A 15,025-nucleotide genomic window follows, 5' to 3' on the forward strand; every position below is an offset into this window, starting at 1 on the left:
AATGAACTGCGGTCTGGCTCTCCCAGCTTGCACGCGGTTTGATTGGCTAGCGCTTGTACTGGCGGGATTTGCATAAACGGGATTTGATTGGTTGATGCCAGCTTCGAAAGCATCGGGAGCATCAAAAGTTGAACATTGCTCAACTTTTGATGCTCACGATGCTTACAAAGCCATGCTCCGCTCCCCACAATGCAGTTCGGCGAAGATTCAAAATCTTCTACGTCACCCTATTCAAGTGAATGGGCGAAGCTTTGAAAGATTTGTTTCATGCCTGTGTGTGGACGGGCCGTAAGGATTTTCAATGAGGCACAGGAAGCAGCAGTTACAAACTGGGTTTTAGCAAACACTGCCATCCCACTTAGAGAGATCCGAAGCAGAGTAACTATGTGCTGAGATGCATGTTGCACAATGTTAGTTTTGAATACAATGTGATTTTTTTCAACAACTCATTTGTATTTCTTCATTTACTGTATTTCTGTAAACTCAAGCAATCTCTGCAGAACCCTCTCTGTACAGAGCACAGCCCATAACAGATGAAAGTGCTGTAGATGATGCTCAGCAGTGTGTAGTTGGGTGTTCAAACAATCTAGTATTATGAATGAAGTGTGTTATATTTGGTAAGTGTTTATGTAGTTTTGAGCGCAGTTCTGGTGTTTTGCACTTTGGGTGTGTGGTTTTTTGAATTGTGTTTAGTGTTCTGAGAAACTGAGCAATTAAAAAAAAATGTGTGTTAGCAATCGAGAAACTGTAAGCACAACCTTTTATAGCAAAATATGTGTAGATTTTTAAGATTTTAAAACCTTGAAAGTTAGCAGCCACCTCATACATAGCCTCCATAGCATAACATTGAACATCCAAGTGTCCATACAAATGTGACAGATGAGGATAATGATGAAAGAAGTCTCCTCATGTTACCCAGCAAACACAAGCAAGTATGCTATACAAAATGAAGCAGCTGTTTCACATCTGTCCTCTGCTGTGCTGCAAAACCCATCTGGGTCAGGACCAAATGTATTACAGTATTACTCTTCTTCAACACTACTACAACTATGTGTCTACTTGTTAAAGGCTTTTGGAAACAGCGAGATTGCATTGGTTTACAAAGATACACCATGTCCGTGTCTGTTTGTGTATAATTGCCTGAATAAACAAAGAACTATTTGGCAAACAAAGGCAACAAAAGAGCAAAAGCAATTGCAGAATAAAATAATGGAGTGAAGATAAGAGAAACAAAGCAGCGTGTGTGTGTGTGTGTGTGTAATCCTGTGGCTGCGTGTCTTTTCTGTATCTGCTGAGGAGGTCCTGTTGAGCAGAGGCAGCTTTCTGGATCCCGACACCTATCTCAGCCTGTCAGCCGGCCTCAGCCAATTATTCAGAGGGAAATGGATGTCATTCAAATGTCGAAGCTATTCAATTGGCCTGCTGAGCCTCAGCCACATGTCAGGGCCGCTAATTAAATGCATCTCAGAGGCTGCATGAATCAGGCCTGCTGCATGTTTTAATGTGCCTGTGTAGGCATGCCGACAGTTTGTTGATGCGCACTCACCGCGGTATAGCTGTATAATGACTGTAAATGCACTGAATATTTATATCTTTTGTATCTATATCTCACCATTTCATTTAACCTCACTGTGAGAATGGAGAGGTGGGTTCAGCTTCAAAGGAAAATACTACATTTGTGCAATGTGATGTAATGCAGACTGTAAGCAGGACCATTCACAGGATTTTACAAATACTCATATGTCCAAAGAACAGTACTACCTTAACATGTCAGCCGGAAGCCAGAAGATATTTATATATTTAGGATAATGTTTTTTAATTATTTTCCATTATAAACATCATTTTCTTTTTAGGATATGTCAATTATTTCAGGCAATAAAACGTATATTTACTTGGCTAATGCTAACGTAGGTTTCAATATCTAACTAATATGGGGGTGGGGGAGTACAATTCATTTCATGGATGCTTTTTATTTTCACTAAAATGAAGGTCCCGCGATTGAACACATGCATGCTGTTTGATGTGTTAAAGTTTCCGGTTATAACTGTGGTATAAGAAACAAAATATATAGTTTACACATGCTTTTACATTATTTTCATTTACATTTAATAAATATTGTAGCACATTGCCTTGACTTTAGTCACTCTTACATACTTGTATCCGTAGTAACATTCAATTGAGATCCTTGATCCTCCATCTGCATTTAAACCCCTTTAATCTCCCATCATTCTGCATGTTGTATTTATGAACTCAGCAAAAATGAGGGGGTAAAAAGAGATGAAAGAAGCCGGCTGAGCCGAGGGCTTGATGGTTATTCAAGGTAACAACCAGTTAAGCAGAATGAGACGAAGGCCTTGTGAGGGTTTAAACAGGGTTACAAGGGGGCAAAGTATTCATGCCTTTCTTTCTGTAGTGATGCGAAGCAAGCACTAAATTGCATTTGTCACTGTGCAAACTGAACCCTTGTACTGTATGCTGAGTGATAAGGTTCCATGCAAGCAAATCAAACATAGCTCATAACTCCAACCATAACCACAATTATATAGAGTGTTTTTGTAACAGTTAGAGAAGGCGCTGATCCAATTATTCTGTCAGATCGAAACATTTCCAATGTGCCATAACCAGTGGCAGCAATCCGACAAATATGCAATAAGCATTACAAAAAATCCACTGACAACACTGCATTTTTCCATATGCCACATGGACAATTGAAGGGGCCCTATTATGACTTTTTTTCCGGGTTTTATTGTTGTATGTTCTGCCTCTACTGTGACATGCTCTAATGTTCAAAAAGGTCTTTACTTTTCTCATGCTGCCTGTGCTGCAGCACCTCTTTTCACCCTCTGTCTGAAACCAGAACCCAGTCTGCTCTGATTGGTTAGCTGGCCGGCTCTGTTGTGAGTGGTCAACCATTTAAAGATGCCTCGCCCCTTAGCCTATCACATACAATGTGTTGGAGCGCTTACCAATAGAAGCGCAAGTGTTACATAGTGATGTCACTGATGTTTCTGAACTTAATACAGGATTTACAATTAAACATGTCAGGCAATAGGGGAGTGTGTGGGGGAGAAACTCCCTCTGGAAGGAACTTTGGGATTTTAGCCTTTGCAGACCATTTACATGCATAGAAACCTACCTAACACACCACAGGAGAGGGGAAACCCCCAAAAAGAATAACAGGGTCTCTTTAAGGGCTTCATAAATGAACAAACCCATGAATTCTCTTTACTTACATGATGTTGACATATTATGGAAACTAATGTCAGATGCTGTTTAAAAAGCAAGAAAAGCTCAAAGAAAGTTGAAGAAACAGAAAATGTCCCTCTGCAGATAATCTGCTCGCTTTAACCCCTGCTCTCTATCACAGTGAGAGGATCTTGTGATTCATACTGACCTTCCCACTGTTAATTGAATCACAATGTGAATAAAAAAGTGTATTTTTCATAAAGATATTTCCCCACGAAATCCATCCCTTTCATTCTCCTGCCTGACAACACGCAGAGCAAACACACCCAGACAGTGAAAGTGTCACCGTGGGAACCAATCTCTTTGCCTCTCAGAGAAACACTGGTCGTGATCGCTCCTTTCCTCGTTTCAGATCAGATGCTGGCTCAATCTCCCTGAACATCCTCTGTCAAACACTTATCGCACGTTTCCATGACAACACACACCAGGGGATGAGCAGGGTGTTCATTTTTTACATTTTTAGCGAGCAGATGCTCACACTCTATCCGTCCAGCGTTAATCGGTGATTGCAAATGAGCAATGTTTTAAGTGAGTGTGAGACGATGTTATGAGCAGGGCAGAGCTAAGATAACTACCGCTTTTCACTTAACATCCAGCCTGGATGCTCCACTTGCACAATAATGGCCCCTTTATGGGACATAATTCTTGTATTGTCCTGCGGTCCAGAGCAGTAAAAAGGCCTTTCTTGTGAGGGGAGGCAGCTGTGGCCACAGAGCTCCCTTCATCTGCTCTCCTTCCTCACACACAGGCAGCCAGTCTCTGGGCAGGCAGAATAAGGATCTGATTGATGCTAGCTCTTCCTACAGACCCACAGCGCTCTCTTGACTTGATAAGCCGTTGATTAAACGGGCCAGACGAAGACGAGGCTGGAAAGGCGCCGCAGGAGAGTGATCTGCCTTCTGAAGAATGGAAATGTCCACTGATGTGAAATAAAATCAGGGTTTTTAACCCAAGTCTGAGTCCCAGCAGTGCTTCAGACACTGTGGGAACTGCACTGTACTCTTTGAACTTAACTGTACTGTGTTTAGTTATCGGGGTGTTTTTACATCTAAGGGAATAAATGCTTTAGAGCAGTCTTTCCCCACTTGGGGATATGAACCCCAACAGCGGGTTGCAAGACAAATCTAAGGGCTCATGAGTAAATTAACAGGAAAAAAATGAAACAAAACACACATTTCTGATGCACACAAATAGCATTTTCCTTGCTGCACTTACTTGTGATTTATTAGATAATAAAGTCAAACGGTTGCTAGTAGACAGCTCTTTGTTTTAGGTTATAATCCAAAATGGTTATAGGTAAAGTGCTTTAAAGGGCTGGTTTACCAAAATTACAGTATTTCCATTTCCATGAGAATAAATTCAACAACTACCTTCTCCATGACAAAGACGAGGTGAAACTGACTCAAAAAGAATAACTGTGACCAACTCTTCACACAATTTCCATCCATCCATCGTCAACCGCTTATTGCTAGTCAGGTTGCGGGGGAAGCAGTTCCAGCAGAGGGCCACACAACTTCCCTTTCCCTGGCCACATCAACTCAACTCTGACTGGGTAATTACAAGCGCTCCCAGGCCAGCATGGAGATATAATCCCTTCACCTGGTCCTGGATCTGCCTCTTGGTCTCCTCCCACTGGACGTGCCTGAAACACCTCAGGAGGGAGGCGTCCAGGTGGCATTCTTGCCAGGTGCCCAAAACACCTCAACTCCACCTCAACTGGGTCCTTTCTACATGAAAGAAGCAGCGGTATTTGCAATCTCGTTTTTTCGGCCTTCACACAATGTTACTGATGAAAATTGACAGTCAAAATCTCTCTTTACATAATGGTGCAAGTTAGAGAAAAGTATAACTTGGACTTGGAAAGCCTCACTATGTCATCAAAAGCTTGAGTTTGTAACCACAGGCGTTACATTTAAACTCCACTTGTCATCCATAAGGTGCAGGGTGACTACATGGAAGCTGGCAGTGTGTTAGTGAGTGAAGAGACGGGGTTAACTCCTCCTCACTCTGTCAAAAATGTGCCTTCTGCTCCGGCCCACTCATCTCCATTAAGCCTCTGACTGCCAATCACAAGTCCAGGACACCTTTGTTTCCATGGGGATTTCACGCTGTCGTGACACATGCCAGGCAGTTTGTGTTAAACGTACTGAAAGAAGTCAACAGGGCTGATGCGTGTTTGTGTCACCACCCACTGCTCTCATGACATTTCTGTGGGCTAAGTTAATTTAAATGGACTTTTACACATGAACAACTTTATTCTGAAATATTCCTCTGCCTCTCACTTAGCAATTATTGGGGGGAATGTTAAAGTTTCTATGTTGCTCCTTTCTTTGTCTCCTTAACCATTGTATCTACCTCCCTTTAGTTTGTAATCTCCCAAATGATGGACCCATGTACAACCCTAGCGTCATTGGGGACCTCAAAATGTAGCTTCTGCTCCACGCAGATGATGTGGTTCTGTTCGCTTCATCAGACTGTGTCCTCCAGCACGCACTGGAGCGGTTTGCATTCTGGATGAGTCAGCATCTCCAAGTCTGAGGCAATGGTTGTGTGTCAAGAGACAGTATCGGAGTGCATTGAGTGCATCATTTATTATTTATGATGGGCAAATAATGGTTTTTCTACATGTGCTGTGGTGCGTACAGTATACCCATCTAAGTAGGTATCATGTGTATTGTATGTGTGGGAGTGTGCAAATGTCCTGAGGCTGCAGGAGCTGTGTTCTGACATGGCTGGACTGTCGGAGAGAGTATGAGGTCATCAAACATTGATGTTGGCTTGCATTGCTGTGGGGAAACAAAGCACATTCGTCCTCCACATCTCTCTCTTTCTCCCCCCTCTCCTTACTCTGCCTGTGGTTATAGGAGTCATACTGACTTCATGATGAGTAAGTCTCCCAGCCCCTTGCTGCTCTCGGGCTCTGGCCTTTACAAACAGGCAAAGTTAAACCTTAACAGAAGTCAAATGTACTGTACACATATTACGAAATTACCCTTGCACTATATAGTCAGAACAACACAAGTGAGAGTGCTGGACTGAATGAACACCATACTGATGATTAAGCTACTCTCAGCTCTGTCTTTATTAACTCATGTTGGTTTCCAATATGGCAATCATTCAAAGAAACAGTTCTTCAGCAAATAAACTGCTGATGAAAGGAGATTTTACTCCATCCTGCCCCGTTACTCAAGACCACATAGACTGCATAGCCTTCTACTATATGCCACCCTTAGCTGTTATAATGGGTTCCTTGTTCTCTTTCATAACCCCCAGGAGCTTTTACAAATGTATGCAAAGTGTTTCTAGTATTATCAGTTTCATTTCCACTACCGACACTCTGTAAACGCCTCACGGCATTTGGTGCTGGCACTAGGCACCCTTTAGCTTCTGTACGAGAGGCACCAGGCTTTCGACTTACTATAATAGTCATCTGCAGCAATATTAGATGCGTTAAGCGTTAAGTGTTTGGCCGTCCATTTACTCTGGCATCATAAAAAGATGTGCCGGGATGCGTCCAACAACCACAGGACTTTCACACAGAAGACCTAAAACACCACTCATTTATAGAAAGACAACTAGCAGTCTTATACCAGTACATCTGATTCATCCTGAAGTGAGAATGTGCCTGAAGCTTACAGTTTATTTTTCCAATTTTCATCAGGATTAGAACAGAAAATCCAAAAGCATTTCAGAGTATTTTAAGTGGGCTCAGCCTTTTGACATACTTCGTTAATATTTTGGCAATCATACTTTGGTGGATTGCTTCATTAAAACCTAGTGAGAATACATCATTTGGATGTACTGTGTCAATGTAAGTCAGGAGGTATAAATGGCTGGAGCAGCATAACAGGCTTAGTCAGGCTGTCTTTTCGATCTGGTTGCAGACTGCAGGGGCACTAATGAGGAGGGCTGCCACTTATGTCTGAATAATTTAAGTGTTTCCATGAAGACGAGAGAACCCCTGTGTCTGCTGCTGTGGCCACAACAAACCATGTCACACATAAATAACGCCACTCTAAAACGTCTGCCTGGGGAATGTCAGGACACCGACAGATTAAGTCAATACCAATACTGAAATTCCGATAACCAATACGATACGATAAAATAATTCCCTTTTGAAACACCCTTCAAACAACTGTATTATTTAAATGTCTTGACAAAGCTAGATTTGATAAGATAACATTTGAACATATCACAATAATAAAGTATTATTATTTAATTTAGCTTTTCCCAAAACTATTATTTACTGAAAAGGGCATACATGTATCATAATGTAACTGAATGGAACAGTTAGCTCTGCTATTTAGCAAGCATGAGGTGCTGCCAACCTGTTGCTAACGGCTAACAGCTAGCGCTTACTAGCTGTCCTTCCTCCGACTAATTTCTCTGCAAATGCTACTGCCCTAGTCAGACCGTCTTCAATACTGACATTAAGACAAACATTGAGGGATTTTGGTTAACTTTAATAAGCTTAAGAAAAATGTGTGCATTTGTTTTAGTTAGATAAAATCCATAAAGCTAGCAGCAACTAATGTAGCCTTAAGCTGCTAGCATGCAGCGGAGATGAGGAGCAGGCTACTAACTCCACCAAGTTTTTTGTTCTCAAACTTGACATCCCTTATGTGTCGCATTGCACAGAAATAATCATTTTAAAACATCTACAGCACAATATAGTCTTTTAGTATAAAGAAAAAATAATGTCATTACATTGTTGTCACTGGAACTAAAGATCGAAAGCTGATCTTCTTCCAGTTTACTTCCCCTAATAATCATCCACCGGTCGGTCATCTAGAAGTGAAAGCAGCTGCCCCGTCGCCCTTCACCACTTCCATGTGTATATTAAATGAGCAGCTTTGGCAGCAGGCTCATTGGCAGGGCACTTATAAGGCACCTTTGGACTTCCGTTGTGTCTAATTTAACCCTCCCCATGATGCGTTGCCCCTGGGGAGCGAGGTAATCCAATCTGCAGCCTCTCCCTGCTCTTTCTGCTTGAACGGGACTGTGAATGTGTCTTGTTTGGGACCTGAAAGGCCTTTTCCTCAAAGAGCGACAACAGATGGCGTAAAATGAGTAGACCTCACCCCCCCTCTCCTCTCTATGTAATCCTCTTCTCTCTGACATCTACGTCGTCACAGCCATCCTTGGCTCTCCTCATCCTCTATCCCTAACCACTTTGCTGCTGTTGTATCTCTCCCTTTCTCTCTCCAGGAGGTTTGTACTATGTGACAGAGAGAATACGAGTCAGCGAGCTGCTCCAACAGCAGGAGTTCACATATCGTGCTCATGCCACGGCATCAGAAACCGCTGACATATGCCAACTGTTCAGTTTATGAGTTGTCTGGTGAATTAACAACAATGATTAGATGCTGGTATGGCAGTGACCTATTTAGAAGAGGGGATGACTGCACAAAAAACATGCAGGTCAACTCAGAACATATCAAGATTTTTTCTGTATTATGAGGTCCCGTTGAATTGCTACTATAATATAGTTACTGTGAGAATATCAATATGTCCAGATATGTTGTATTTACTATGGTCTGAAAGTAATGATTATTTTCATTATCGAATCATCTGTCAATAGTTATTTAAATCTATCTTTCCCTAAAAAAAAATGTATTCCCATTAAAAATGTGAAATCCCAATTCGTTCAAATCAAGGTTTTGGTTTTTTAAATGTCTTGTTTCATCAGCCAAAAACTCAAATTAAAAAATATTCAAGAAAACAATTTTTTTTTTTCATTTCTGCTTTAGGAATAAAATAAACCAATTCTCAAATACTTGCAGATTATTTGTCAATTTATCAATTTATCAATTAGTTGATTTATTGTTGCAGCTCATACAGTAGTAAAGTACATATACACTGATGTTTATTTAACTTTATATACACAATGAAGCATTCATTCGAATAAGTAACAACAGTATAAATACTCTATATAGCCAATGACCCCCATAGTTCAAACTGATCATACCATTTTCAAGAAAAATCTCAATAAGCAAAGTGATTTAAAATGATAGCTACCATGTAATGTAATGCCTGGTAATATACTGTATGTAGCTGTCTATGAAGTGTAGTGGAAGAGAAGCTAAAAATGGTACATAGTAATATTTTTACACTGTTATAAGTGAGTAAATACAAAGCCATTTGTCCAGTGTGGGACACAAGAGTTTTGTATGTCTCTTGTATACAAATTGTCTGTAAAAATGGCTCCCAGCTTCATGACTCATGATCCATTGAAGACGTAAATCTCGCCTCACAAATAAAAAAATGTTTAAGGCTCAGTACGTCCTAGTACTGCGGGCCAGTAGCTTTCAGAAAACATAGTCTAATAGAAGGTTATACTGCATTTGTTGGGAACAATCTTTGGTGCCAGAATATTCCACATATTCCTTTTTTTTTTTAGTGCTCCAAAAATAAGTATAAGGAAGGACGGTTTATTTGGGATTGAGTTCAAAACAACCATGTGTTCTTGGGAGTAAAGGAAAATGTCTCCTAGTGTTGCTCATTGATGCGTTTTTAAAATGTTTCTCACATAGGAATATTATATATTAGTTGGATAAAGCGGAATACTTGTGATCGGTTGTCTGAATATGGGATGAGTTGGTCATCTTCTGTCTAACACTGTTCAAATAAGATATACTCACCCAATCTATATAACCTAACACACAGCTACTCTAACTGTAACTGGGACACTGAAATAAAGACCAGGGCTTTTCCCCCTCCCCCTCCAGCTTCTATAAATCTGTCTGTTGCTAGATGGATGGATGACGACGGGGAGTTTGAAGTATCGGAATTGTAAAATATGAGGGTAAACGTCAATCAGTATTGATCTGCGCACAGAGATATAATCAAGGGCCTTTGGATTATGAATCATCCCTCACATACAAAAAAACGAGTGTCGGTTTATTTATATAACAACTGAATTATCTTATTCCAACAGATGTTAAATTACTCTCTGTCATTTCGACATAAATGGTAAGACAGAAGAAGAGTCATTATGAAAAGGCAGAATCGGGCCGGTAAGTGGATGTAGATACAGAAAACGTACCGTTTGTAAAGCTATGATTTGACTGTGGGGATTAAAATGGATAAAAGTGAAACAGCATGTGGCGGGGAAGGCTTTGCAGTGACCTTTGACCTCCCAAAATCCCTTAAAAATGAGTATTATGTTCTTTCTAAAACACATGTTAACAGTAGACAAGGCTCATAATGTTATATGTCACTGAAAGTCACTGTACATTTGGTTTGGGTTGAAAGGTTTTCCATTTCCAGTTGCCCACTTGGTTCAATAACCCACTAAATCTGGCTTTTGTTTCCAGTGGGAAAGGTTGCAATTGGCATTTGTTCCTGGAAAGAATATCTGGCTCAACGCTCTGATGAAGAGCAATTAAGGAAATGTTTAACAAATAGAAATTCAACGATTTTGACAATTATTATAATGTATCAACATACACACACTTAATATGCTCTCCTTAAAACCACCAGGCCCTAGTCAGACAAAAGCAATTGAACTTCCCGATGATCGTAAAACACACATATTTCAAAAGCAAATGAAACAATAAATCTCATTAACACCATCACTCTTATTCTTTCAGTTGATCCAACAATGAGAACATCTGGTTAGAGAGTATGAAAGAGAGATTAAGTAGTCGATAGAAAGTAACTATCACTGTTTACTAACACTGCAATTGTGACTTTGATCAAGACTGGATCCATTTTTAAAAGAGAGTAACGACAGTCGCATAGACTTCTGTTGAAATCTAAATGTCATGGAGCGACCAAGCAAATCCGAGTTGATGAAATGATGCGTTTTTTATCATATTAACATTAGCTTATCTTAAAGGAATTTAGAGCTAGGTTTAGCTAGGACAATATATAATTTAAGATTGATTTTAATGCCATGTTAGCAACATGTTGCTAGCTGGGATGTTATGTCACGTTAATTGACCTATATTTTGCTCAAATTATTTGCTGTAGAAGATTTTTTTCTTAACACATAAAAGGGACACTTCCTCTCTTAGTTCATCAACCAATGAAACCATGGTAATGGACTGATTGTTGACATTGTGTGCATGGTTGTGTGTGTGGTTGTTTTCATGATATCACTACATGGTAGTGAAATCATGTAGTGTCCCGACTTTTTAAATGGCATTGAATATGAAGCATCAGAAAAAAATGGTATACTCATCCAGCCAATGGTAAAGGTTTTTATTATCTATTCAAGCAAGATATCCTGTGTTTGATAAACTTTTATATATGTGCTAAATATGCGTAATAGCAGTAGCAGTGGCAGTAGAAACAGTTGTAGTCGCAGCAGTAGCAATAGAAGTAGAACCGTTAGCAGTACAAGAAGCAGGACCAGTAGCAGTATTAGAAGGAATAGAAGTAGAAGTGGCAGGATGTGTGGCAGTAGTAGAGCAGATAAGTACTAGTAGTTATAGTAACAATAATTGTGCTAACAGGTGTAATTGATGTTGGTAGGCGTCGTGGTTAGCTTCTGGAAAGTCACTATAGCTGAATGTGAGCTGTAAGTGCGAGTTGATTCCACTATTGCTCATGTAGAGCACCCACACACATAAATAATCTCCACGGTTGCATCCTTATTGACCCATCAAGGTGAAGTTATTGTCAAATGCATCATGATCACAAACCGCGCTGTACTTTTCCATGCTGATGGAGCTGAGAGCTGGAACCGATCAAACCCCTCTATGGAGGCATTCATCTGATCACTGAGCACACTCACTGTGGGCTACCCATTACTGCAGATGGTAAGCCATCAAGACCATTGAGGCGTCCTCAAAGGAAAGCACAGCTGCAGCACACACACGCACGTATTCAAAGAGCACACACACCCTCGCCTCATGCAGCAGCCTCCATCAGAAACATGACTGTCTTTTAACACAAAACAAGTCAGTGCAGCACCGGGGACACACATCAAAACTTGTATTAGAGTTCAGATTATATGATTACTTTTAACGTTTGTCAGGAAAACAGGAATCACGGTGGTTGTTTGAATGAACTCTAGGATTTACCGACAATTGAACGATAGATTAACTGTCATGTTTCATACTGCGATTGCTATGATGACCCTCATATCCTGGCTCAGCTCAGTAATATTTCATCATGTTTCCTGAAATGTTGGGAACCCCAGGGTTAAATGTTTATTTCAAAGCATGTATAAAATAATGACAGGTGGTTTTGTCTTACGACTTCTCATTTTGTTGGACCATTATTAAAACAAGACCGATCATTCAGATGTAATCCAAACAGTGTACCCAATTTATAGATTGTCCACCAAAGACCACTTGATTGACCCGGCTTAAAACATTGATTTTTACATTTGAAATGCTCAGTAGGTTTCATGGCCATAAGGAAAACATCTATAGATCAATAATATAATGTTGATGACAAATCTAATAAGTCCATCAAGTTTGGTTGTTTGTGTTAAAAGGTCCTGGTTCAATATAGTCTATATTAAGCAGACTTTTTATTCCCAACTATCAGTTTCTATCTAAAAAAACATGTAGATTTTACAAAGAAACTGAAGGTGTTTGCTGAGGACAACAATATAAAACACCATAAATCAATTATTTAAATGTTTTGAAAATGCAAACAGAAGATGTTGTGTATTTTACCTGATAAAAAAACAAGCCCTAAGGCCCTTTTCTAAGTCAGAAATGTAGTTTTAACACTGCGATATTGAGCAGATACCTACACTAATCTGTGTAAAGTTTGTATTATTCCAGCATTAAGAATACTATAGGCTACACATGTCAGAGTGTGGGGGGAAATTGGGATTTACTTTGATTAAACCATCTCTCTTTTGGACCCTAGCAAGTGATTACAGCCACAGGCCTGTATACTGTACATTTAGACCTATGTCAGTCAGTCTCTAGACACAGAGCAAAGGTAACAATCTTGAGTTACTGACAAGCCCATACACCCTGAAATGATTATGTCATTACTTGCAGTTGTAGGGTCAGAAGAGCACCACTTCTACAATAAGATCACGTATACTAAAACTACTTTTAGCCAGCGTCACAATTAACATGCACCCCTTTCCTGCAACATAGCATGAGCCCAAACAGTCTGTATGCTTATACCCCAGGACGTTCAACTCACTCATATAGACAGTGAAGATGTGGACAAACATTAGTTAGAAAATAGCTCCATGCCCTTGTTCGCCCTTTGGTCACATAATCAATCACCAATCTAATTCATTTTCTGGATACATGTCACATCCTTATTGTGTCTGATATGTCTGCAACAATAACTCTTTATCTGTCTGTTTAATTCATTCCTACCTTTCCGGATCTGGTCTTCGATTTCTTGGTCGAAGCCCACTCGATGGCATTTCCTCCACAGCCCCATGTTTGTAGAGTTATACTGCCTGCTGCACTCATCCGCGGCGCTCATGGCGAACAGCTGCCGCCGGTTCCGGGCCAGCAGCAGCTTCTCCTCCCAGCGGGGCAGGCTGCTCCGGCTGGCCCGCAGAGGCAGGCTGTTGTTGGGGATGTAGATGAAGCCCGGGTCCTTGCGGCGGCTGGAAAAACTTCGGCACCGCTCCCTGTATCTCCTGGCGTCGGTCTCGTACCAGTGGTCGGAGCACATCGCCACAGCCAGCATGCCCAGGGCGCAGAGAGAAAGAGAGAGCCCGGCGTAGAGCAGCAACTTCCCGGCAGCCATGCTGTCACAGCCGCATCAGCACCTCGACAGACGGACAGCTCCTCTGCGGCTTCCCCGCGACTTCAGCTCACATCACCTCTGGAGAGCAGGACCATGATCGAGGTGTGGAAAGAGAAGGCAAACCTCATTGACTGACAGACACAGTTTATTCCTCTTATTCCGGTGGTGTGGGCTTCGCGGTGACAACGTCTCTTCCTGCGTGGCTTTGCAGCAGCTCGGCGGAGACAGAGGACGCTTATCTCATCTCATCTTCAGCATCCATCCGTCTAAAGCAGGGCGACACCAACAAACACACTAAGCACAGCATTCGAGTCTAGTCAAGCATATTATCATTCACACCAAATGCACCCTCACTGCAAAACCGTCACTAAATCAAACGATGGACAAACACGGGGGCAGCTTTAGAAACTGCTAGAGAAAATCGTGCAGCAGGATTTAGCAGAAGCCTATTTACAATACAATGGCATATAGCCTACTAAAACAGCAGCATTATACGACTTACATGGCGGGAACCGCTTAGATATAGCCTACCTGGTCTATCCAAATTGAGCCCATGCAGACCGCAGTCCATCAGCAGGAGAGGGGAGAGGGATCAGTCAGCATCCCCAGCACGTCTGATAGGATGACGGCCTGTCCGTGGACCAATCAACGGCCAGCTGTCTGGAGGAACACCGAGTTAGCTTACATGCTACATGAGATTTGATTAGACAAACTAACAGTGGTGGATTTTTTTTTTAAAGTGGGCTAAATTAACTCAAGTACTGTACTTAAGTTCTCTTTTGACTACTTGTGCTCACATTTTGGCAACTACCATGACTTCTTCGTTCTTCCAATACATTTTCAAGGCAAATGTTGTAGCCATAGCCTACGTAAAACTCCGCTACGTTAATTCAACACATAGCCTACAAGTTTGAGTGCTAGTTACTATCCACTTAGCTAGTTTCGAGCCACTAATATAGTCTCTAGCTTATTTGTAAATACAAAAAAGCATGATATGTTCGTGTAATATGATGCAGTATCTACCCTGGATTGTAAAAAGTAACTTAAATTGTTTAATTTGTTTGGGTCAATTATGGGCCTACACCTTTTTAGAGCA

General features: G+C 41.0%; 1 protein-coding gene across 2 annotated transcripts in view; it reads right to left on the bottom strand.

The window, feature by feature from the left end:
- The window catches only part of tmem178b (transmembrane protein 178B), a 92,271-nt gene extending 77,682 nt beyond the window's left edge, over nucleotides 1-14,589 (bottom strand). Inside the window, exons 1-2 of one of the 2 annotated variants that reach the window (XM_034217698.1) lie at nucleotides 14,461-14,589; nucleotides 13,548-14,195 (exon numbers count right to left, since the gene is read on the bottom strand). In XM_034217698.1, the coding sequence (XP_034073589.1) occupies nucleotides 13,548-13,929 (382 nt within the window). In that variant the 5' untranslated portion in view covers nucleotides 13,930-14,195; nucleotides 14,461-14,589. The other variant, XM_034217699.1, reaches the window with a different exon arrangement.
- Between the last annotated feature and the right edge of the window lie 436 nt (nucleotides 14,590-15,025).

This window comes from Gymnodraco acuticeps, unplaced genomic scaffold (assembly GCF_902827175.1).
Source record: "Gymnodraco acuticeps unplaced genomic scaffold, fGymAcu1.1, whole genome shotgun sequence".
NCBI lineage: Eukaryota > Metazoa > Chordata > Actinopteri > Perciformes > Bathydraconidae > Gymnodraco > Gymnodraco acuticeps.